General features: G+C 40.3%; 3 protein-coding genes and 1 long non-coding RNA gene across 5 annotated transcripts; 1 reads left to right on the forward strand and 3 right to left on the reverse strand.

The window, feature by feature from the left end:
* Nucleotides 1-33: 33 nt before the first annotated feature.
* On the reverse strand, nt 34-4053 carry rusf1 (RUS family member 1). The gene is made up of 15 exons (XM_069524737.1): nt 3899-4053; nt 3057-3443; nt 2899-2976; nt 2641-2755; nt 2144-2189; nt 2019-2051; nt 1804-1909; nt 1481-1582; nt 1260-1330; nt 958-1142; nt 808-865; nt 661-725; nt 428-556; nt 279-344; nt 34-188 (listed from the first exon to the last, which is right to left on the reverse strand). Exons 2-15 carry the CDS (start codon nt 3204-3206, stop codon nt 103-105), a joined length of 1290 nt encoding a protein of 429 aa, XP_069380838.1. The 5' UTR covers nt 3207-3443; nt 3899-4053; the 3' UTR covers nt 34-102.
* LOC138407684 (uncharacterized) lies at nt 446-1356 on the forward strand. Its single transcript, XR_011241011.1, has 2 exons — nt 446-679; nt 1019-1356. It is a non-coding gene; the product is annotated as an uncharacterized lncRNA (long non-coding RNA).
* A 4009-nt stretch (nt 4054-8062) lies between the features above and the next one.
* prr14 (proline rich 14) lies at nt 8063-20445 on the reverse strand. Of its 2 annotated transcripts, none has more exons than XM_020094670.2 (11): nt 20317-20445; nt 18862-18890; nt 18581-18690; nt 17532-17694; nt 17363-17428; nt 16679-16719; nt 12523-15432; nt 12286-12427; nt 11609-11718; nt 10730-10798; nt 8063-9807 (listed from the first exon to the last, which is right to left on the reverse strand). In XM_020094670.2, the coding sequence occupies exons 1-11, from the start codon at nt 20432-20434 to the stop codon at nt 9495-9497; spliced, it is 4071 nt and encodes a 1356-aa protein (XP_019950229.2). In that variant the 5' UTR covers nt 20435-20445; the 3' UTR covers nt 8063-9494. The 2 variants fall into 2 exon arrangements, with proteins under 2 accessions (XP_019950229.2, XP_019950230.2); XM_020094671.2 differs by having other exon boundaries at nt 18581-18766; nt 20317-20424.
* Nucleotides 20446-21588: 1143 nt separating this feature from the next.
* cd2bp2 (CD2 (cytoplasmic tail) binding protein 2) lies at nt 21589-26071 on the reverse strand. The gene is made up of 7 exons (XM_020094117.2): nt 25949-26071; nt 25561-25639; nt 23899-24031; nt 23640-23797; nt 22974-23559; nt 22805-22890; nt 21589-21863 (listed from the first exon to the last, which is right to left on the reverse strand). The coding sequence occupies exons 2-7, from the start codon at nt 25633-25635 to the stop codon at nt 21753-21755; spliced, it is 1149 nt and encodes a 382-aa protein (XP_019949676.2). The 5' UTR covers nt 25636-25639; nt 25949-26071; the 3' UTR covers nt 21589-21752.

Genomic DNA, 26071 nt, shown 5'->3' on the forward strand with positions numbered 1-26071 from the left:
CTGACATTGACACAGATTGAATCAAACAGAATGCACATGAAAATATAATTGTTTATTAGATGTGATATAAACAGTGACAATTGGCTGCAGATGCCTCACAGCTCAGCTGCTCTTAGATTTCCACGTGACCCTCCACTCATCCCAGTCCAGCAGAGTTCGTTTCGTGTCCCATCCTGCAGCTTCTACACCTGGAAAATATTTGAGCAGATTCATGATTCTTAAAATATACAAGATCACGCTGATTACTGGTAGTTATAAACTGTTTTGTGTGGACTCACCTTTGAGAAACGGATTAAAAGTAGTGTCAATCAGCTTGTGACTCTCATGCACCATCTCCCAGTGACCTTTAAAAAAACAAGTTTGCTGTGTTTTAACATTCGTAACCTTGAAGCATCTCTACTACTGTAACTGTGCCATAATGACTCACTTTGCTGTTGTGTAACAGGTTCTTTGGAAGCTGGAGGGCTTAACTTGCTGCTGATCCACACAGCATGACACATTGCTCTGATTTCATCATGTACCGACGCTTCTGGTCCCAAACAAACACATACACACCCTGAGGAAGGACGACAGGAGACTTAAAAACATTCAAAGTATTTAACACGATTCTTGAACACAATTTCTGTCAGTGAAGAAAGATGTCATCTCACGTTGACGTACCGTTTCTCACTCCTAAGAGGTAAGGCATGTTCTTTTTCCACAAAGCCATCTGAAGATCTTCTGGGCTAATAAATAGTAAGTTAAAAACTTTCTCAACTTTTACTGTGTGTGCTTTTTCTTCATATAAGAACTGGTAGATGAAATTACCTTTGCACAATCTCCTGTAGCCTCACTCCAAGTCTGATTGGCACTGTTTTCCTAAACTCTGGGGGGGGGGGGGAACACAATTAATAATTTTCAATGTGCATAAATAACATTTTGCAACTACAATAGGAAATGTGGGTTAATTTATTTTACCAAAGAAAACTGTCTCTCTCTGATTGGCCTCTTGTGGACTCAGGACTCTTTTGTCTTTCAGGTATTGCTGCCACACGATTGAAAGCCGTGCCTCATTGAAGGTTTCCATGACAACCGAACGCACAGCCTTGTAATTGGCAAAAAGGTGGAGGATGGTGAAGAGGAAGAAGAGGCTGAGAGTCAGTCTGAGGGGGCAGATGGAGGGAATGAGGACAGAGGGAGATGACATTAAAGAAGCAACAGACTCCGGAATATAATTAAAATGTCTTCGTGATTTCAAGTTCAAATGAATTCACACATACATTGGATTATTAGTGACGAGGGGAATGAGCATCAAGCTGATCAGCAGTCCTGCCAAGTTCACTAACGTCTCCTGGGAAAATAAAAAAACATTAAAAAGAATAATCAGTCTTTTTGAAACATTTTTACTTGAACATAAATCAAATGAATCTTTTGGTTTTCAGGTCCTGGTGCAGGGTTATCAAACAGAACAGAGAGACAAAAACTTTTGGAAAGAAAGTACCTGACTTCCATCTTTGGCAGAGATGTCGGCCATGTTGTCTCTGCGTGCCTGATGAACCGTCAAAGCAGCTCTGGTCGCTCCACCTGCAACTCCAACAATGGACTAGAGAAGACAAACACATAAGCTCAGTTGTTTTCAGCAAAAACACATTAATTACATAATTAACACCACAAAGAAAATCATCATTTGTGTCAAATTTGACTTCTGACCATTAAGATTTAAAGTTCATGTTCTCAGTAACTTACAACTTCTTCAGCTTTAGAAATAGTAATTTTGAGTTTTTTAATCATTAATCACGGATGACTAAATTAATTTAAACTCACCTTGAATATCCCAGCGATACACACAATCGAGATGAAAAAAGCAGGGAAGTATGGGGCCAATATCTCCATGAACATGGCAGTGTCATTGAGCACATCAGCAAAAAGCCTGGAAAGACGAGGACAGCAACGAACTTGTGACATCAAGTGGGTTTACGATAATGTTTAGACTCCATAAGTCTTCAAGGTACAGTGTCTGTACATCGTCCATAGAGTACCTCCATTTTTTGGCCTCAGAGTCCAGTTTACTCCTGTAACAGAAACAAAGACATTCCACCAGGAAAGGATGAGACACTTGTTAAGCTTTTGTTTGAATAGATTAATAGCACAAATATGAGCGTACCCTTTCTGCCAGGCGAAGAGGATTCTTCCCAACATGCCCGTCCCATCTGCAGGGGGAACACAATTTCACAAGATGCAGTGAAGATCCGAGAGGACTGTCATTTTAATGGTTGATTACCTACGACTAAGAGGCTGTCCATTGGTTTCTTTGTGTGTCAGAAGGATTACAGATGTCCACCACACTTGGTGGTAGGAGGGAAAGAACTGAATACATTTCACTGTGGATCTAGATGTAGAGCGAGGAATAGTTTTTTTGACATTTTCAGAAATTTCAGAGGAAATGATTCATGGATCTTATTAAAATCTCCACCATATCTTGAGAACTGATATCTATGAGTTTGTGCAACTTGGTGTGGCTCCAAGTAAAAAATCTAGCAGATTTAAATGTGGTTTTAGTGTGGGTATGGACAATGGGGCCAATCACTTTCTTTATGTAGCGAGACAGGGGCCCTCGGTGGAGGTGTGCTGAGTGTGGTTTTGTTTTTTTAAAGGGATCACCTCTCAATAACCAGGTGACTGTGGCTGCAGCCACTGTGGCCTCTTGGTCTCCAACACCGACCCCCTTGAGAGACGCCTGAGTGGCCAGAGTCCCAGACAGAGAGCTGGAGAAAGCCTGAGGGGGGAGAGAGGAGAGAGGGGGGAGAGAGGAGAGAGGAGAGAGGGGGGAGAGAGGAGAGAGTGGGGGGAGAGTTTCAGTCTGGTGGGGGGGGGGGGTTGATGGAGATGATGCAGCTCTCAGTGGATCTTGTGATGTACCTGCACTGTATCCCAGAACTGGTACTGCAGGTAGTCATCACTGACGCTCTCTGGGTAGCCTTGAGGCAGAAACACGCTCTGAAATCCAAGGATTTAAATGTCAGCAACCAGTAGAAGAGTCAGTGTTTCGACGCGGACATGCAGTAAATCTTTCTTACTTTAAACACTCCAACGATAGAGTTTGTTCTTGAAGCACCTTCACTGCCTTCTCTCCTTCTCTCTACCGCTCCATCTTTCACTGAATACCTCCAGGAGCCCGCGCTGCCATATCTCTCTGTGGCCAGAAGCAGCTCGCTGTCCTTCTCCATTCAGGCAGCTGGGAGCGGAACTAACAGACGGAATGTGAATAAACTAACAAACAGAACAACACTGTGGTCTCACAAACACCGGGGAATGCTTAGCGAGCGTTCATTTTGACCGCACACGCGTTTTATCGCAGCCAGTCGACGTGTCCGTGTTGCTTCCGTGTTTTCTTCCGCCTTCACAGTTTGGGGATCGCTCATTGGTGGAGAGAGTTACAGTCGGTGCTCCAACATGCACGTGACCTGAGAGTCGAACATTTCAAACAACAGGTTCATTATTAAAATGATTATTATTTCTGACAACGAAATGTGCAGCTGCATCTCCAGTCAAACAGAGATATACAACCATAATACAAAAATCTCCAATTTAATTTAATTACATGAAAAATAATGTATGAAATGTCAGAACAGTCCATAAATATATGTGATGTAAAAGTATCAAACTACACATAAAAGGAAGCGAGAAGAAGAAACACGGGGTCATAACTACATTCATATTTATTATACATGATGTATGATATCAAAATATAAAATATCTCTCTCTCAACACGTTTGGGGAAAGACGGACAGTCAGTGATATATGTTTTCAAAATGAATTATTACAATTGTTAATTAAGTGTTAACACTTTATTAAGTATGTATGTATCTATTTACTTGAGTAGGGTATACAATAATGGTAAGATATTAGAAATCATTACTTGGTTTTGAACTCTTGGTTGATGGAAGACAAGGCCAAGGGGTAACCACCATGTCACAGCAAGAAGCTTCCATCCTGGTTTGTCCGGGACCTTTCTGTGTGGAGTTTACATGTTGTCGCAATGTTTGCATTTTATCTACTGTGTCCAAAGACATGCATGAAATGAACGTGTGCGTGAATGGTTTTGTCTCTATATGCAACACACTGGTGACTCATCCAGGGTGTGTCCTGCCTCTCACCCAATGCCAGCTGGGATTGCCAACCCCCTCTACCCCCCTTTAAGAATAACCAGTAGAGATAGATAGTTTGCTGTCTGGATGCTCAAAGATAAAAATATTTGTTTTAGCCAAAGTAAAAGTTACTAAATCATTGAGTATTCTGTAGGTAACAAGAAATATGTCATGTCTTTCTGGTTCCTGGGTGTCAATAGGAGCTGATAGGATGAAACAGCACAGCAGACCTCATGCTCTTGCTGTTCTCCATGAGGGAAGACCCAGCTGTGCATGAGGTGGTACAGTGTACAATGGGTGACGTCAGCACTGAAAAAATGCAGTCTGGTATTCATCAATCACACCGCCAAGGTGGAGTTAACACTCTGTCTCTTATCTCTGGGTATCAAAGCGAAGGGAAGGCAGGTGACTATTAACGCTTAAGCACAACAAGAGGCCTCGTCCGACCCCTTGGATTAAGTACAAGAGTTTGAAAGATGGAGGGATTCTTTCTGTAGTAATGAGCATTAAAAGAGAGCATGCAGTGTCTTGTTTACGACTCCAACATGAACTTAGCAAACAGTCGAGACTGTGGCAGTTTCACCCCAAGGCAAGACGTGTGGAGACACACCTTTCCCCGGGTCCTGAGGAATGTGGTAAGGAAAAGACACGAGGGAAAAGTTGTAACGGCGAACGAAGGAGAGAGGAAGTTCTGACTCAAGGAACAGAATATAATATAACCATCTGAACAAAGGGTTTGACAAATCTGTGTGGGAGGGGTAGAAAGAAAAAGGCCAACCACATTCAAATGGGCGTGGAGGTTTCACACAGTTTCACCCCCCCCACTTCTCAATCCTGTCATTCAGCAACTTATATGACACAGGGACAGGTCGGCCTCGGCTTGTCATTCCCACTACAGAGGCAGGAGCGGTGTTTGGATGAGCACATGTGGAATTCTTGACTAAACGAAGAAAAGAAAAGAAAACCCTCATGTGGCAGGTGTCACCTTAAACTGGGGACAAGAGGACGATTCACCTGCCAACTATAATATCAAGGCTTAAATATTATCCTGTAAAACACTGGATAAACCGAAGAAACGCTTGTGGACTGAGACTGAGGAGCGGATTCGGTGCAGTGCCGTTCAAACTGGATCAGGTTTGTACTTAAAGGTTCAAATTTGGTTTTGGAGGTTTAATAGTGTTTTGACATCTGGTCAGGTTGTCATTGTTAACTCATTTTTGTCAGATAAAAACCTTATGAGTGGTTTATCGGTGAAGCTTTTGTGTCGTGTACGTTTAAAGAACAGAAACTCTTGAAGACACAAACCAGAAGTTTCTCAACACAAATGATTCACAGCCCTGCATTTGTCACACGCTGTTGTTCACTCAGTGACAAACACTCAGAGTATGCCAGCGTGGTTGAAAGAGAGATAAGATCAATTAGCATTTTATGTTTTCATTTCTCCATGACAGCTTTTTAATCAAAGAGGAGGTTTCGATGTGTTCAAAGTGCAAAGACACAAGGTTCTCAGGCCGTGTATTTTTTTATTTTTGTGGGGAGGCTTTAAACTGTGGATGTTCAGGGTACTTTCTGCTTCATGCCGGGAACTCACAGAAACTGCTATACTGAATATTCTCAAAGGATGTGTTGAGAGTTGTTTGAAATTGTCTCATTCGGTGAAGCGATATTAAATGGCAGGTGAAACTGAAAACAAAAGTTGAACATAGCACATGAGCGGATGCCAGAAAGTGGAAATAAAAGTTTTCCCTTTGTGCCTCGTTGGGGCCCCTCTGTTTGGGAGTTTTGTTACTTTGTACAGTCAATCAATGTGGAGTCATACTACTGTAACAAAGCAGTACTCTGTCATAGTATTTTCAGAATGTGAGCAGCAATATAAATAGATAAAATACGATCCATGAGGCAGATGAGTCATAATACATGTGAGGTCATGTGCATTGTTCTGAAAATCCGTGGAACACTAAATTCATAAATACCTGTAATCAAATAAACATTCACCTACACACAGCTTGTCCTCAGATAAACAAGGAAACTCATTATTGAGTTGAATACTTGAGTTATTTGAGAAAGCAACAAAGCAGCGATGCAGAGGAATCAAAACTCTTCTGTGCTTTTACAAACTCAAATAAGGAGATTTTAGGAATTGTGGTATTGCTAAAAACATGGGCTATGTTTTTCAGAGATGAACCAAATACCTCAGACGTCTGTAGCAATGGATATGGAACCACTGAACACCACGCCAGGTTCGGCTGAAGATAGAGTAGAGGTCTGCAGCAATGAAGGAGACGCCGTGGCCTGCTGTGATGACAGGTACCACAGGAAACTGGCCGTCTGCAGCATCATCTGTGGGATCTCCTGCATCGGGATCAAAGCACTGATACATTCAGTCAAGGTGCTTTGTTGTCTCACTCTTCTTTTCTGCTCCTGTTTTTTTTCCTCTCTCACTCTGTCAGTCACAGTGTCTAAAGCCTAAAGCTGCACATTCCTCATGTTGAGAAAATGAAATGTCGTCAGTTAAAGTCCTGCAGCCAGGCTCACTCTCACTACCTCTGCAGAAACAGCTCATGCAGTTCATGTTGGTGAATTCAATGTGCTCTGGATGCCCTCATGTGCACTGAGAGGGGTTTTAGTTCGTCCTGCACAGCGTCTGCAGAGGTCACACTCCTCCTCAGTTCAGCTGTATGAGGCTCCAGCATCCTGAGTCAGACAAGTTCAATGAAAAGCATCAGGGGCCGATGCAGACCCTGTGCAAGCTGTATATGCCCCAATCAGAGAGTGCTTAGTTATATTTCATATATTGTTATGATGATGTCATGTAGTGCAGGGGTACTAAACCTTTTGTAACTCAAGGCCCACTTCTGATTGTTATGAATGTTCTGAGGACCACCTTTTCAAATAGATTAAAGAGAGAAAACAACATGTTCCATATATTACCCTGGTGTTATGATATGAAACATAGATCTATACATTTTATGTCTATAGTTTGTTTTATGCCTAAAGTCCTATATAATGTGATGAACTACATGGTGCATGACTTTACTTGACTTCTTGATGACATCACTTGTATGAAATCATATGATAGGGCCATTTTTTGATCAATATCGGCTCCTTAAGGCTAAATTAAAGGTTCAGTGTGTAGAGTGCAGTGACATCTAGTGGTGAAGTTGCAAGTTGCAGCTGTAAACCCCTCACCTCACCCTTCCCTTCCAAACATGAAAGAGAACCTGTGGTGGCCTTTAGTTGTCATAGGAACTCAAAAGATGTTTAGTGCGTCCATTCTGAAAAACATGGACCTTTAAAGATGTAAGATATAATTTTTGTTAGAGGAATGATTATCAGTTTCCCTTATGTTGGGTTGTGATGAGATCAGAAGAGAAAATAAATATTTAAAAAGGGAAACACATTTTCAAAATGTATAGCAGGGGGGGGTCTGTGGGAGTAAAACTAATGTCGACAGGTCAAATTATGTTCATAAAACCAGATTTAGACTTGATAAACTACATAACTGCATAACCTAACTTAACACAACATATTGTCTTGATTTCACTCCAACAGGCTGAGAAAACAGCGGATCCAGAGAAAGCAGCAATGTTTTTAAGACAGGCAAGAAAATTAAGCATCTGGTCCATCGCAGTGTGGCTTTGCTGTTTGGCCTCAATCCCCGTGCTGCTGGCGCTGGTCTCATATCTTGCAACTCTGAAAAACTGATTGACTTTGTTCAACCTCTATGGACAATAACAGACGGAGTGGCTCTTTCTGACTTTGGACAGTGGACTGGGTGCTCATGCTATAAAACACGGAGACGTGAAGAAACTGGTATTTACATGCAACACAAAAGGAAACACTGCTATAGCTTTTCGTGTGTTGCTTTCCAGGTTTCCTTCTCTGCTTCTGCTTATACATCCTCATATTTTACACAAAGAAACCACTCAAGAAAATAGTGTTAACAATTTAGCTTTTCTTACACGCTGAAATATTTATTTAATATATATGGACAAATCGAAATCACCATACAAAATTTAACATTGCTGATAGTTTGAGACATGAAACAACTTGACACATATATCAAAGATTAGAAATTCCTAAGTAATGACCCAATCCTTAATATTTTAATTGCAATTACAATTTAACACTCATAACAAACGTATTGATGGAGGACTGGGTCTGTTGTAAATATGAAAAGGCAGAGATCATGGCAGTGCTTCGTCAGAACATTAGGAGACCCTGCTCTTGTTGTACCAACATTATCTTGGCATTATTGCATTGTAAGTGTATTAAGTTTATTAATATTGAATGTATCAATATGCTGTACCATATACATACATGTAACAGAGACAATTTTATAATAAAAATTACTAAAACTTAAGTGCTCTCCAATGTTTGAAACATCTTGATGTGCCCACCTAAGAAACAGCGACATTTACAAATACATATGCCTGCAAAACATGTATTTAAACAAAATCTTACAGTTAAGGCAACTTTATTTTAATTTGGCAGAAGAAAATTAAATTTGTCAAGAAGATACATTTGAAATAAAAATATAGACACCAGAAAACAATCCAGAGAGAACCACAGGTAATAAAAACACAATCAGCAGTGGAATCTGGACACTATTAACACTCTCTGGAGTGCTGATTTGCTTCCATGTTACATTTTATACAACAAAAACCTCTTCAGCCATAAATTTACAAACACAAATAATTGTATGATTGAACAGGGTCGGCCCTGAGCAGAATAAAACGATTTTACCAATTTGTATTCAGACTTTACAGAAACGTAGTTGTCAAATTGGTTTGCAGGGCAAAACAAATCTCTTGCTGGCATGTTTCAAAGTTATATTCAGCATTTAACTTTTAAAAATAGCTGCCTTTATAAAAGAACTTACAACTATGCTTCAACACCACTTCTTTAACAGACGGCTGCCTTTCAAACCAGACAGCGTTACAGTAATGTGATGAGGGAGGGAGGTTGTGCAGATTTGCGATGCTCTAGGTGGAAGTCTGAGATGGAGCAAAATGGAAAAAATACGGTGATACCATACACGTGCTTACATTGAGAATACCGCGGAGGTAAAGTGGCGGACAGGGGAAACGGACGGTAGTAGTTTGAGTGCTATAATGACGATAAAGCTACTTACTGTATAATGCGTTAAACCAGCATGTTGATAACTTCTGGGATGAAATACATTTATGGTGCTATGACTTATTCTTCAAATTGCAGGCTACATCGTAAAGAATAAAAAATGCCATTCTTCAATAAAAACATGACACTACAACATTAAAACACTGATTGTGCTAAAAGACTCGCATGTGAATCTTCATGTTGAAAATACATTAGAAAGAGTCTTATGAACAGCACTGCAGTGACTTTTTAAAAAGATGTAGATGCAGCTGTCTTTCTCTCATCATCATGTATCAACCACAACTTCAGCTGATCCAGCTTGGCACAGAGTAGTGAGTCCACATCCTGCACACTGAGGGATGGCTCGTCTTTTGTGAAGCCCCCTCGTCTCGTCCTGGAAGATGAACTCGTGGCCTTTCCCACACCAACTAGCGGCCTCTTTGGTTTTCTGGCTTCACCAACCTCCAGGAACTCTAAAAAGCGTTTGAAACGTCTCTGGCCAAACCAGGACTCGGAACCATTCCGGCGATTGAGAGGCACCTCGAATATGGTCTCCAGCCGGCTGAAAGACGGGACATATTCCATTCAGTGAGTCAGTACAGCAAGTTAAGGGACACAAATGACTAATGATAATGAACAAATTACATTTATTAATTTCCAATACAGAGTATGTTGCCAGGTAAGTATGCGCTGATGCACCTGCCGCCCCCTGTTCACTAAGGACTGTGAAACTGTAACTGTGTCCCAAATAATACTGCAGAGGTTCCTTAATTCCTGTTAGCTTATCAAAAAAGGTATGTTGCTTTCTTACATATCATCTGCAACAACTGTGTACCTATATAAAGATTAGAATAAACAGATCAGAACATGATAGGTGCAGGGTTGTGACCAGAAAAATCTGGGTACTTGCCCCTCCCTCGATACCATCGCTGAGGTGCTGTTGTTTAGCACAGCTGCTCAGCAGGTCAGACTGGTTGTACACAGCAAATGCCCCCAGCTGTGAATGTGTGTAACTGCACAAACATTCTTGCATTCTTCCCACAATAATTATATTTGAAATAACAGAGTACACTGTATACAGTTCCAATTCGCAGACTAATTGGGACCATTTGTCATTAATTCATCCGACGGTGTTATTTTGGGCCTTCTAGTGAGGATAAGGGTCATTTATTGTTCTTTGAAACCTTTTTGTACAATGTCATACATTTGCAGTTTGTGTAATTAAGTTTTAATTCAATTTATTTAAACACACTAAATGTCTGAAAGCAAAAAAGGTTGTGCCTTTTTAAGATTTCACTTGATGTGTAGAAACACAGCATAGAGCCATTGATAAAGTTTTACTCTCCCAAAGTCTAAAGGGAAATTGGGGTGAAGCTGAATTTCATGTGGATCAACTGCATATATTTAAGAATGGACCTTTAAAAAAGGAGTATGTGTCCTCCATGTGCATCATTCAACCTGCACGTGTCTAATGCTGAGCTTACCTTTCGGGGGGTTTGCTGAAATTCTTATTGGTGTAAATTTCTTCCAAGCTGAACTCTTTCTTTTTCAGCCTGCAGTGGAACATAATGGAAATCTATCAGTCTGAGTATTGATCAGAAAGTATTCAATGGAAAACAGACATGTATTGACACTGACAAAGATTCACTTTAAAAGGGTAGGTCAGAGAGTGATCCATTAGGAGCTTGTCCTACTTTAATGAGTTAATTTGCTAATATGAAGCAGAGGAGAGACTGAGGCTAAAGGGAGCGAGTGTAGAAAATGGGACTTTGTTTTAAATGATCTAACCACTTAAACACAAGAGGCTGCATCTTTAAACCCCATATTAACCAGTGCACGCTTTGTGTAGGACCCAGTGTTTGTTTATAAGTGAAACAATCTAGGTTACATTGCCCAAGATTTTCCATTTTCCAAATGTTTCTTTTTACATGTGAGTTATGATGATTTATCTTGCTTCCCTCAGAATTTGCCATGTTAGCTTGTTTACAGATGTGTCTGAACTTGCTTCTTGCACTTATGGGGCAGGGAGGGGTCAAAAAGTAAGTGACATCCACTTTATTTGTTGACTTGACAACAATGAGCACCTTTGGTAAACAGAAGTGGATCAGAAAGGAAACACAAACAGAATTAGAGCAACTGAAATGAGTATTTGCAGAGAGACCTTTACAGGAACAAAGAAAATTGAGGAAGGGTGGGAATACACTTGAAAAAAGTGATGGAGGGGGATAATGATGATGGTGATAATGACTTACCGATGTTTCACAAAGTGTGTAAACCCAGAAAAGGTTTGAATGTAATTTGTAATGTTTTATTATTTATCACACATTGTCCTTAAGTTAAAAAAATGAATATGGAGTACATACCTGATGGGTTTGGGTAGGCCCATGGGTGTCAGGTTATTCTGAGGTTTGGGTAAAGTTTTCCGAATTCTGATGGATGAAACCTTCCCTCGTTCCTCGCGCTTTTGCACCACCTGTGATAAAATAAAAGATCATAAAACTGAAAATATCCTTGTTGACAGATATACTATGGAACAAGTGTGGCATCTACAGTAAAACAATGGGCAAGGCTTATGTGTAAAAAATCAAATGTGCTATAGAAGCCTCTTAGTTACAAATTGTTGTTCACCAGCAACATAATATAAAGTTTTCTCTCAATGAACCACTGTCGATCTCTACATTCAGACCTCAATATCTAATAATAATTCAATACTATTAAGCTGTCATTCATTTCTCTTATCTCCAAACAATAACTTATTACGATTACTGATATTTCATCCAACCTCATCTCATTCTTATTTTACAAAATGTTGTTGACAAAGTACAATTCAAGTTATACAATTTAGGTCAGGATTTGACACGAATCTTGATAAATATTTAAATATAATCACACTCCCCATCGATACGTTTTTAAATATGCAAACAAATGTGCACGTTTACAGACAGAGGAATAAAGGAATCCACGGGGATTGAATATAAAATCATACACAGTCACACCAGTCATGTGAGAATGTCTTATGCTAATGTAAATTAGTACATACCTTGATCTCAGAATCAGACAGAGCCTTTTCCTCTCTTAACCCAACATCTTCATACTCGTGACTGGATGAACTTGTGTCTTCACCATCGTCCTCCTCCTCACTCTGTTGTCTCCTCTTAGTCTCACACTCCAGAGGATTTCCACTACAAATAAAACCAGAGACTGTTTGAGTCTACCTGAGAATCATTTGCATTATCATGAGGTATCTTGTTTTTAGAGATTTTAAATAGTGTGTTACCTGATACAAGAATCCAAGGTAGCAAGAGAGGAGTCGCTTCTTTGAAGGAATCCTGGAAGGTGCCTTGTGGACGAGCCCACTGGGGACGTCAGCAAAGAGGAGATGGGAGAGGAAATGTGACAGGAAGTGCTGGGGCTGGCAGCGGCTCCTCTGCTGTCAACTTTCTTGGATAGGAAAGCCAGTGGGCTTGAGAGGAAACAGGACGCAAGAACAGAGAGGGAAGTGCTGGGAGAAAGTGTGGCACAAGGGAAGTGGTTGACGCTGTCATACTGGGCAGACCTTCTGGATGGGTACACCTCCTTACGAAGACACAAGGGAGCGATCTCCCTCTCCACCTCTATGCTGCAGACTGTGTGGCGGCGAGCTCGTCGAAGGAACTTGTTGGTGTGAGGGACAGAAGGGGTTTGGGAAGACTGATGCTGGTGGGACGAGTGAGTCCTGCTGTGATGTGGGGAATGCACGGACGTCGTCCAGGGCGTGTCACAGAGGTGGAGGGAGAGGATCTCTGGGCACGAGTAGCTGCGCAACAGGCCCCTTGTGAAGTCATTTTCTGACGAGCGAGTACCCCCTGTAACCAGATCTGCATCCTCCATTGTGATCGAGTTAGTCATCTCTTCACCTTTACGTGTCCTACTTCGCAAAACTCTGCACCTTCTCCTCTGGTTATCTGCTCTCCTTGGCTTAATGTTAACTCTTCCTGTACTCAACCTTAATCTAGAGACACTGACGCTGCAGCGATTACTGGCTTCAGTGGGAGAGAGCAACACCTCATCTGGCACAGGAGGACTCTTTGCACCGCCGTCTGTGAATCGCTTGACCCTTTTATTTAATTGTACGAAACACTCTAAATGAGACTGAGCGAGGGAAGAATCGGGTTGGGGATTACATTCAAAAGGCGTCATTTCAAAATACACTGGGTCCACTGTGCTTTTTCCTTTGTCGCCTTTAGACTGGCAGTCTTTGGTTATCAAATGAAGGTTATCAAAACATTGCTTTGACTCCTGGGTCTCACTTGACTCAGAAGATTTAACAGCACCTCTATAAGCCTTTTTGGGTCTTTCACTGTGACGGTTCAGTCCTGTTTTCAAGATCTCCTCCCTATGAATGGGCGGAGAGGCTTTAGAATCTGTGGGTGTGAGTTCAAAGGGCACCACTGATTGTATTGACAGGTTAGAAACCAAAGTGCTGTCTGATTCTGTCTTTGAACTCGCCTGGATTGGCGATTTCCGTTTTATTGGTTTTTTGGTTGTGTTCCTGCACTTGCTCTGAAGCTGCTTTTTATCAGGATGGATGAAAACGTCGGAAAGCGGCTCTAGCTGCCCTTGTCTAGTAGAGGTGATTGCCACAGTGGATTCCAGATCCATACTGTCAATGTTCACATCAGGTTTACCATAACCTGACCTTGTTTTAAGTCTTTTGCATGAGCCACTGGGCTTCGTCCTGCTGCTGCCATTTTGGTGATTCTCTGACACACAACTGCTTTTATCCAGTGAACAAACCAACATAGCATCAGGGGAGTTTTCCATCTGTGTGTTTGACATGGCTTCATTTATCACAGGAAGCATTTCTTGTCCAACCTTTCCTTTCCTATTTGCTCTTGATGATGCAGCCTGTCTTTTTCTAAGAGGCTTCAGTGTTTCTTCCCCGTATACAGTGGTATTCATTAACCCAACTTCCTTCCTTGGTGGTCTCAGCCCCCTTAATATGCCATTCTCTGCAACCACCTTTAACGACTTCTGGTTTTTTATATCATCTGAACACGTATAATCCTTCAGTTTTTTCCTCTTCACCGTTTCTTGAAAAAGTTTCAGCCCCCTCTTTGAGCGCCCAACACCTGCAGCTTCATCAGTGTCAGGGTTTATCTGACTTTCCAGCTGCCGAGTTTCTAACGTGGATTTCAGTGTCCTTCCAGTAGCACTGTCATTCAAGTTATTAAAGAGGCTTTGTCTCTCCAAGCTGCAACTTTCAATGTTCGTAATATTATCATCAGGCTGAGGACTGTTTGTGTCAAGCTGACAGACGGAAGAAGATGACAACTGAGTCAAGGCGGCTTTGTTTGATTGGACTGAGCTTCTTTGAGAAAGCTGCTCGTCACTGACCTCTGGTTCTGACTGTTCTTTTTTGACCTCCCATGTTAAAGGCTTGGAGATCACTTTTTTAAATTCAGATCTATTTCCTGTGCGTTTTCTGAGCAGTGGTTTTGGACGGACAGCCTGTTTTCCTTGCACCTCCACTGCACTGGACGTCTTCAAAGTGGATTCATGTGAGGCACTTAAAGTGAGGGAGGCCTGCGACAGTGTGGAGCACCTGACGACTGACCCAACAGATTCTAAAACTTGTTTAGAGACACTGCAGGTTCCGGGAATGTCTTGCAAAGGCCCAGAATCAGGCAAGTTTTTTTCTGTAAGAGTTATTGCACATTCTTCTGCCTCTTCAGAGTTGTTCATGTCAAACATTAATTTTCTTGAATATTTAAGGGAGCTGGTTGGCACATTTTGTGCAACTTCTTCATTACTAAGCCTCTGTTGATAAACTTCATCCTCCTGATTCCCAGTCTCACTTTTTCCTATTGGCTGAAACATGTTGCTCAGCTCATCATCGGATGTTCCGTCTGCTCCGTGGTCCATGGACAGCGGGGGACTATTAGCTCTGAAGAGTTTAACAGGACTCATGACGATCTCTGTGAAACTGGCCATCTTCGACTTGAATGACTGAAACAATGGCCCGATGACCCACCCCTTTGGGGCAGAGACATCTTCAACAGCATGTTCAACAGCCAAGCCCCCCCATGAACCCATGTCAGATTTAGAAGCATCAGGATTCTGTGTGGTGTTGTCAGCCACCTGCTCGACTACATTTTCTGCAACAGAGACTTTTGGTTCATTCCAGGAGCTTTTCTGGTCTTTTTGTCTACAATAAAAAAGGAGAAGGGGAAGAATAGTCATTATATTCAAAAAAATAACAATTACATTATTCACAGTTCCAATATTGATATATGTGCTGTGACAGATACAACATAATATACCAGTATTAATTATTAAAATGCATTTATTTTGTAGAGTTATTTTTCCTCAGGTTGTTTAAGAGAATTGTTGTAATTCATTTAATGGAAGATAGAGTAAATACAATAGATAACCTGTAATGTACTCTGCTCCTTATTTAAGTTCTGAACAATATAATATGGTTCACCTCGCATGTGATATTAAACATGATCAAGACATTTGTGGTCAGTATTCAGCTGTCCTACTATTAAAGTGGACACTGATGAAGACAAAGTAACACATGCCCCTATGTTTTTGTTTACCCACAATCAGCAAGGAGCTGAATTCAATCAGATTTGAGTTTATAGTTAAGGCTAAGATTAGTGAGTGTGGCAGTGGGTAGGTATGCCGCTGAATTCAATTAAATTCAAATAACTATGTTTATCCATCTCAACAACATACAACACACAGCATACCACACACAACATCAACAGTAGTGAGTGCATCTTATAATTATAGTATGATAACTGTAAAATTAAAAAACAGCGATGAAATGAATAGATCAACCACAGATGAGTCTGGTGAATGTAAGCACAAAACCAGTCACACTACGCAGACTCTCCATCTGACATAATCTCTTTGAAGGACGATGTGAGTCAGTAACAGATCAGCACATTTAACATTTACTTCTGCTCCCTGTGTTAATGTTTCAGGTTGAAGTGCTGCTTGTGAACACTAACACTGCTGAGGCGTGACGTATTACGAACACGTTGTATATCTGAGTTGAATTGATCAGCCCCATTGTCAATGATGCCCAGCTATTTAAGTCAGTACTGGACCAATATCCAATAACAGTGTCAGATCAGTGCTTCCATAATGAAAGCATCGATGTACTGTGTCAATACAAGAGTGAGAATCTGGCTTCCTAATACTCACAAGTTCCTTGTTCATGAAAACCTTCAACAATATGAATACGTTGACTTAGTTTTTTTGATCATGGGTCAGAATCAAACCATGTCTGCACCACAGTTAGTCACAGTCATGAAAGCCATTCAACTATAGTTCCTCATTCACCATTATTACGAAATCAAACAAATAAATATCTAGACCTTTTAAATAACATAATAGTGAGTCGTTTCTCCACATAAATAACAAATTAGCCATCACACACTTACGAGTTTTGGTGCTCTGCTGCAAGACTAATATCAAATCCATCCTGCAAAATAAACACAAACATTTCAAAAATTCAGTTTTCTACGAACAAGCATTATAAACTCATTATCCAAACCTTGTTCATAAAAATTTAAGAAAGCAGCACACAATCATGATTACTGGGAAATTGTTCAAATGCCCCTGACATATTTATTTTTGCCTCGTCGCAAATTTCCCTTTTACTCCTGTTCAGATGTGTGGCACTCAGTTTGGTGCTAATTTCAGCCAAATTACACAATTATCCATTCAGTCATTTGTGAAGGTTCTTGTACATAAAGCTATTATAGCTACTGCGTTGTCTGATAAGGACAGAGGAGACAATAAAGATACTTTCGTATCTACAGTCTGTGCGTTAGTAGGTCACATACTCGATTGCTTGTCTGTGTCAGATGCAGCAGACCATGAAGGAGGATTAAAATCACTCAATTAACCCTCACACCCTGCTCACTGTACTGGTCACCAGTGTTGCCATACACAGGCCTATGTTAAAGCTGCTGCACAAACAGATTAGACACTATCAGCCTTATAACACCAGAACAAACTCCATCAAGTGTATTCAGACAGACATTAAGAAGGAGATTGAGAACCTTACAGGGATACAGCAAGGGTCTATGAGAGAACGTCAAGCAGGGAATGATAAAACTGACCTTGTTTTGTTTCTGATATACATGTGTGCATTCTACTTTCAGCTGCTTGGACTGGGACACTTGCACCTGCAAATCAGAGAGAGGCACAGGCAAAGCATGAGCAGTGACTATTTATTACACAAGAAAGTCTAAAAAAATACTTAAAATTTGTTTTAAGTTAAACTTCTACCATGCTTCCACTCTCTCTTTGTCTCTTGCCAGGGGACGGACTCTGTCTAGATGTTTGCGGAGTCGCTTCACCATCTGAGGTGCTCTGCTTTTTAGGTGTTTGAGCTCTGTTCCCTTGAATACGACCACTCCTCCTGTGTCCAGATATTTCATCATTCGTACAGCTGGAGGGATTTTTGACAAATCTTTTAGTCAACATGGAGCATTTCTTGTTTAATATACAGCGAGAGGAAAAAGGCAGAGCAGTAAGTGTCAGGGATGCACGATGCATCAGTATCAAAAAAAGCATTTTTCAATATCAAAGCTTGAGACGACATATACTGAGGCAATATATGAGGAATAAATACAAGTAGTAATAATGTTAAAGATCATTGCTACCCAATCGTAAACTAATAAGGTTCTAATAGTAGATTCTGCCACTTGAGTATTTAAAAAAACGTTTCTTCAGCTGAGGTGGGGCTATCAACTGAACATGGACCCTTTACAATGTCCTTTGCTTTTTGTATAGGTTAGATAGTTTGTGATAAAGGAATAAAGTAGACATAATAATTTTACGATTAAATGTTTTATAACACTACATCCAAACAGCATTTTCAAATTTAAACAATCTTTGTCTACCCCTGGAAGGGACCATGTGATAGGAGCCTGATGAATCAACAAGGGCTACGTCTTGACCAAAAAGACCCAATCAGCAAGTGGTACAAAGTGTCTATGTCATAGTTTCCTCCAGACTAAAAAAACAGTCCCAGAGTTTTCAAACTAAAACGGGTCCAGCACTATTTCCAAACTTCTCTGTTTTAGCAACTCTAAAGCTCTGTAGTAGTGTGGATGCCAGGTGTATCTGTAGCAAAGTCGATGCGTTTTCAAATTTAAAGATAGTGGTGTGCATGTCGCCAAATATTTGTAATGAAAATTTCCATTGTGTGTCCTACTCACAGGTGTTTGCAATCCTAACCACATATGTCCATAAATTATTTAAGTGCCAAAAAGCAAGAAGGGGAAAAATACACCGACAGCAAAGGAAAGCAAAAGGTGCCGGGACAACTATACCTGGGAGTGACGGAGGAAAGGGGGAGGAGAGGTGGTGGAGGTTCACTGTGGGGAGGTGCACTACAGAAAGGATTGTGGGGAATGGCATCTTCATCCATTGGACAAACTATCTGAGGGAGCAAGTCAGTGGGATAAGTCAACATTCCTGTGCCCTTGCCCTCTCTCTTTCTCCTTCTCTGGCTTTCTCTGCAAATAACAACAATAGAAAAAACAAACATGCAAGGTATCATATCAATGTAAAAGCACTTCACAATAGGTCTTAATGATTAGGCTTCACTTACTTGTATGGCCTTTGGGATGGATGTTAATTCTAAAATGAAGAATAAAACAGAATTTCTTGATGGTTTATTTTTCAACATTCACATGTAAAATAACCAGGGTCTTATCGATTGACTATCATTGTTTTGTAAAGCTCCAAATGACCCGTCCCAATGTTGTTTATACATCAACAGTCCAAGAGCCAAAGATATTCAGTTTACTGTCACATAAAACACACAAAAGTAGGAAATGCTCCTAATTGAGGGGCTGGAAATTGGGAGGGGTTTGCCATATGTGCTGAAAAATGATTGATCGATTATCAAAATAGTTCCACATTATTCTTTCAAATTTAAAGAGTGTTTTTTGCTAGACCTGTGAAGTGAAGGTCGTAGTTTTAAACTCTTCTTGCTGACAAACACTTGATAAACAGCAAATCAATTTACAAATCTGAGGATAATTAGTTAGTGCATTATACATCCTCACTGTGCTTCACAATGCATAAGCAATATATCAATATATTGAACCTTTGTTATATTGATACTGATGAAAATCAAATATTGATAGTTAATAATATTAATCATGTGCCAAGTCCTATATGTTACAAAGGCTGGAAAAACAAAGAATTAAGATAAAAAATAAACATTAATGGCACAATACAGCTGCTAAAGTGTACTTATGGGACCATTCTTGGGGAATTGAAATCATATTGATATAGACACATAGATATTCAATTTAATGAGCATAAGTGTGTTTCATTAAGTTGATAAATGATCTTATTCCTAAAACAATTGATTGAATTACATTTACGCCTAGCCAAGATTGTTTGCTAATCACAGTCCACGGTGTAGACTGAAATATGAAACTAATAATCATTAATAATCCCTATCAAAACAGTAATTCGCTCAGGAGGCAACAGCATGAGATGTTTTGGATTTAAGCAGCGACTGAGGTCATTGTCACATCATCAGCCTGGGATCACTGGAGAAAAGTTAGCTTCATCTGTTAGCTTTGCTCACTAACCTGACTCATAATAGCCACACACATCTGGTTCAAGCTCATTTCAGTCGGTTCAGTTGATGTTTTCACAAGATGTGGCGGTTTGACCCAGACTGAGCGGGGTCTACTTGCTGGAATAGACACCGTTTCACATTCAAAGTTTTAGAAAGGAGAGTGCACGTTAGCAACAGGACATGTTACTGTGAGTTGCACAGCGGACTTTATAAAGAAAAAGCACGAGCCGTGTGTTTTGTTTAGCTAGCAGAGCTCCACTGTGACGCCCCGCCAACATCGCATGGTTTGGCTAACGCCGACATTCACCGTCAATGTACATACAATTTCAGAGCCAGGTAGTAGCCGTAGCCGGGAGCTGTCATTCCTCCCAGCGTCCAAACGCCTTTTCAGGGGAAAGCGAGTCTAATCTCAGCCCGTGGTGAAACCACACGAGTGTTTTAAATGAGACCCACACTGAACAAACTCACCGGAGCCGCTGAGCTGGGCCGCGGGGTCGATCCTCACCGTAAACAAGACATGTCGCTCGGCGCCCTGCAGGGACTCTGATGAATCCGTTTTACGAATCCAACCACCAGTCACACGCATCAGCCAATCACAACGCGATCCCGCTTTCCGCCTGTGGAAATGTGACCAATCAGAGAGGACACCGAGGGATCGTAGGCGGAGGTCGGCCAATAGGAGCACGAAGACTTAAAAGCTGGTAAGAAATGTGGTCTTCCGCTACGTCCCCGGATGACCCAGTATCTTAAGACACCTCCATTAGATCAAGTGAGTGAAATGATCGAGTCAGACTCCTCAGGGGCCCCACACCCCAGGATGGACTCCTCAGGGGCCCCACACTCCAGGATGATCAACAGAGTTTAACATGTGTTCAATACAATATCAACTATGATCCTCCATATTGAGCCAAAATCACTTACTGCTGCATCCTGGTTATTCATTATAGTTTGATTTTTTAAATCAAATTCGTTTTAGTATGTAAATATGTCAAGTAACCTACAGCAAGGTGAGTTTTTCCATTATTAATGAAATATCATCATTATCCATATGTCCAAATATGACTTTCTCTAGTAATTTACGCATTGATCAGTCTATACAATTTCAGACAGGAGTGGGAAAATCATTATGTGATGGGTTTTCAGTCAAAAACCTAAAATGTTATGTTAACTGTTACAGAAAGTTCAGAGGCCACCAAGTATTCACATTTAAGATATGTATATGACATAGTTTTTGGGGGCCATTTTGTTTAAAAATGACATAAGCAAATTACTCAATCATCACCAATTACTTTATTTTCAATCAACTAATCAATTGGTTGACTAGAAATTTGTCCAGATTGAATTATAGATATATATCTTTGGCTAAGGCTACCTTTAAAGAACAGTATGTAAATTGGATTGGCTTAATATTTTATAAAAATAAAACAAATTCTGATAGTCCTTGTAGGAAACACTGATGTATCAGTATCTACATGCAAAGAAGTTATAATCTAATAAAAGTGGTATTTGAAAATCTGAAGATGTGAGAATTTTACTCCGCTGAAAACATATGGTAAGGTTTATATACAGTAGTAGCGTCTTTTCCTTATACCAGTGTAAGTACCCAGTCATAAATACTTTATAATGGCAAAATAATTATTTTAAAAATCTTTCAAATATAACTGAGAATGTGATGTCTTGGTGGAATGGACATATAAACTATTAGAATTAAAGAAAGAAGCTGAATGGCAGATAGCAACACCACATACATGAATCATTTATTTAAAAACGACATAAAGAGGCTCCTGTTTAAACGACAGATCTGACGCCACAGCCCTGGATAAAAGCTCAAAGCAGGAGAATTCAGTGAAACGTGAACGCTGATTCGATCGTCACGGTTGTGCCAGTTTGATGGTGGACATGAATCATGTATAGAGCTCAAAGTCCAGTCTCTTGGAGTTGTACCACTGAGATCCCTCCTGGTCGATCCTCCTACAGTAAACGCCACTGCTGAAATAGCCTTCATCCACCCAATCCTGCAAAACAGACAATAAGAAGATTAAAACCCATCGTCGGATTGAGGATAAAGGTAGAGCCAGACTGCAAGCCAATAATCTAGTCATCTAACATAATGGGATTTACTCATGTTTGAAGGTACATTAGTTTGCAACTTTAAGCATTCATCATCACATTTAAAGCTTTTTAAGATGTGACCTCTTTCCCAATTTTTGATCTGAACTCTACAGAATTGCAATCCACTGTTTTCTAATCTCCTTATTTCTTCCTCTGTAGTATATGTTTGATTGAGATGAAAAGCCAAGCCAAAAGAAATACTCTATATGAATTCCAACAAACATCTTGTGTTTTGAGAAAACAATGTACTCAAATTCAACAAGTGCCACAATCAAGTATATGCAAACAATATAGGTACGCATATTGAACTTGCATCTATTTTAAGTTTGCTGCTGCTGAACAATAGTGTCCCACATGCAAATTCTTGGTTTGGTAATCATAACCATCAGGCTAAGATTCGGACCAAATCAACTGGACAGAAACCAGTTTAAATTGGTCTATTTTTGGCATCTCATTCCCTGGACTGCTACTATAAGCCATTTACCTGACACTGATGGAAATCACATTTAAGAAAATCAACTAAGAAAATGAAAAAAGTCGTTGAGCTAATTTAAATGGTTAATGTCTTTTCTTTTTAATTTTTGCATAGCTCAGCATCACATTTTTCTTTAATCTATGAAAGTCTATCTAAATGTATAATAACAGCATAATACAAAAAATTTAATATTAAAAGTGTTATTATCCTTATGACTTTTGGCCCTTGACTCAAAAAAGTAACTTTGCTTCTTTATTGTGACAGAAAACAATATAAATCACCTTTTTCCACAAAGGAAAGATACATTAGTTTGTTCTTTCTTCGTATTCTCTACGAACTCAAGAAAATATTGGTAGTGCAAGAAAATACCTGCATCTGCTGACTGGTGAAAGGGCCATAGACTTCTGAATCATCCTTATTCTCCCATTTGTACTCCCACATCACTTCATCAGTCACTGAAGGAGGACAACATTTAATTAAACAAAACAAGCATAATCTTGAAAGTGAAGAGAATCATACTCAAGTAACACTGTGTAACCTTTTCGGTTTTCTTCCTCCTCTTTGTCCTCTGATTTGCCGCCACGTGTCTCATCAAATTTATCTGCAAACATGTCAAGTTCGTCTTCCTCTTCATCGCCGCTGGATTTCTGCCCCACAGCTGGTTTCTTACCACCCATGCTTTTCATCAAATAGGCCAGTTTTTCATATGTTTGCTGATAAATTTCGAACATCCCAGATCCCACTAGTCTGTCAGCTAATGCTGTGAGCTTATCAAGCTTTTCTGCATCCCTTTTGGTCTCCGCTGTGGGTTCGCTCTCTTCTCTCAGCTTTCCCTTCTTCCTTCCTTTAAGGCCTCCTAACCGACGGAGCGCCGTGGCAACTGTCTCCCCGGGTAGCAACAGTTCGACCACAGCTTCTGTGAGCTGATGCTGAGTGTAGGATGCAAGGGGGTCCTCAGCTGGCTCCATCTCCTCCTCCTCCTCCTCTTCCTCATTTTCTCTGTCAGCCTGCTGCTCCTCTCTCTTTTTCTCTTCCTCTGCCTCATCCTCGTCACCTGCTCTGCGTTTGCGTTTAGCTGCAAGACCTTTCTTCTTTTGCTTGAAAGGTTGTTCTTTTATTCTCACCTGGAGAAAGGAACAGATGTTATTGCAGATTGCTTGGAAAGTTTTCAAACATGATGATATAGTGCCCAGGATGTCGTTACCCAGTCAATGTTGTCAAGCCAGTTGTCTCTAATCTGTTCTTCCTTTTTGACGAAATAGTTTCCCTCTGAGTCAAAGTGTCCTTCCTGCATCTCCTCATCCAGGTTGAAAGGTGTGATAGAAACACCCTCGTCGAAATCGATGGTTGCTCCCTCTTGCCCTGAAAACAAAGATAATCAAGGAAATAATAATTAAATTAAATGAGACCAGCTCTTGATATGTAGCTTTATAGTTACAGAAGGAATAATTAACAGGACGTACCCTCCACATCATCGCTGGCCAGAATATCATATTTGCTGCTGCTGCTTTTATCTTCACCTTCATCCTCTTCATCGCTATCAAGGGAATGTTTACCCTTGAATCTGGAGCCTGGTCCAGTGACGACCTCACAAGTCTTGTTCAACAGGAAAAGAAAGATAACAAATATTAAATGTAACCATCTGACGATTGTTTTGACTTGATTGATTTGAAGATATCACGTGGATCCATGTGACAATTACAAACCAACAGAATGATAGCCTTCTAGATAGCTGTGACAATAGGCCAGGTTATATCATTGTCTCTATCACAGGTTCTCTTTCATGCGTGACATATTTGAAAAACACTTGCTAGCAACACAGCAGATGTGGCGCTGGTATTCAGACAGGGGTGGACATCACTTGTAAGGCAGTGTTTTGGCTCTGCACATTCTGAGACTACTCAAAGGAAATCTATCTGTAAACTATGTTGGGCAACAGTCAATCAGAAATCAGAAATACTTAATTGATCCCAGGGGGAAATTGTGTTTGTTACAACTGCTCCAAGTGAAAGGTAGAAATATAGCATATAAGATTAAAAATAAAAATATAATAATGTGAAATATATACAATATTGTGCGTACTGTACATTGGATATTTAGTGCAAATGAATGTGCTTGTAATGACTCCAGTCTGTTGACTCAGATTTTTTTAGAGGGAGGAGTTGTATAGTTGAATGGCCACAGGCAGGAATAACTTCATGTGGCGCTCTGTGGTGCATTTGATTTGATTCTTGCACTGAATGTGCTCCTGTGTTTGACCAGCACTTCATGGAGAGGGTGGGAGACATTGTCCAGGACGGTGTGTATCTTATGCAAACACTTCTAGAAACAATAGAACAATTCTATTGAACCACTTTATAACAAAGCAACATGCAGAGAGTGTTTCAATTAGGTTGATACAACCCCACTCAGTTATCACTGACCAAAGCTTTAGAGCAGATGGAAAAGGGTGAGCGGTCACATTCTATATAGCTAAGGATAAGGTGGTATTGGTTTAGATTCTTTGGATTAAAGACAGTAAGATGAATATTTAATGTAATATTGTGTTTTAAATTAGATATACACACAAATTCATCAGCTGGTTTAGTCTGGATACTCTTGACATCTCATTTCAAAATGAATTAGTCATAGTTTACGTCATGGATCACGACGTGGTATAATCTTTGTAATGTGTACAAGACATGCAAGTAGAGCACATTGTCAAGTTAGATGGATATGATGTGAAAGTGTTTACCTCAGGTCAACTTTTTAAATCATGATTTTAAATACACTGTAGTGCAACCTATCTTAAGAAGTATATTCTTAGGTTCACAGAAGCAGTTCCCTTAGGAGGCTACAAGGTGTGTTTTGGACTCATATCTGACAAACGTATGGGGCTATACAATGGATCTTGTGCATGAAGTTAATTGCAGCATTTAACCGTCATATGAAATTGTAAGTTCACTAATCAGATATAAAGATCAAACTCAATAACGTAGCTACAATTCTAATAGACAGAAATCGGTGAAACAATTTGCAGGATATAAATATGTTAATAATCCCCGTTGATTGTGCTCGACATTTAAAACACAAAGATCCTGAGTTTACCATTGAAACATAGTAACACCTGATCGGGACGCAGTTACCTTTTTGTTTGGGAGTTCTTCCTCCAGTTCTAACTCTCCGTCCCCGTCCTCAAACCGAACTTTCCTCTTCGGCATGATGCTGCAGGAGACAAGACAACGACTCCTTGAATGTTTGAACGTCACGTAGCGTGAGCTGCAGCGTCAGTGCGTAGATTTCACTGTAACGTTTCCACACACGATTCTTCAAACGTCGTGAATATGAGCGGTAAACAGTGACTTAGCTCTGTGGCTAAATGTTAGCATACAACAGCGCACGCAGAGCGATCACAGTATTTATCACTGTCTCACACGTCTAAACATTTCGTGTCAAACTCCTGGACATAACAAGTGTAAACATAAAATAAACAACAAGTATAAAATGATATTAAGCAGTAAAACGTGCCAGAACCTTTTCAAAACAATTCAGGCCAGCCCTCGTTTTAGTTTCTTCTTCGCTTGTGTTGTTCTTCTTCGCTTGTGGTAAACGTCAGTAATGGTTGACAAACAGCGGCATGGAGATTTGCTGCCACCA

Source organism: Paralichthys olivaceus, chromosome 5 (assembly GCF_024713975.1).
Source record: "Paralichthys olivaceus isolate ysfri-2021 chromosome 5, ASM2471397v2, whole genome shotgun sequence".
NCBI classification, from domain to species: domain Eukaryota; kingdom Metazoa; phylum Chordata; class Actinopteri; order Pleuronectiformes; family Paralichthyidae; genus Paralichthys; species Paralichthys olivaceus.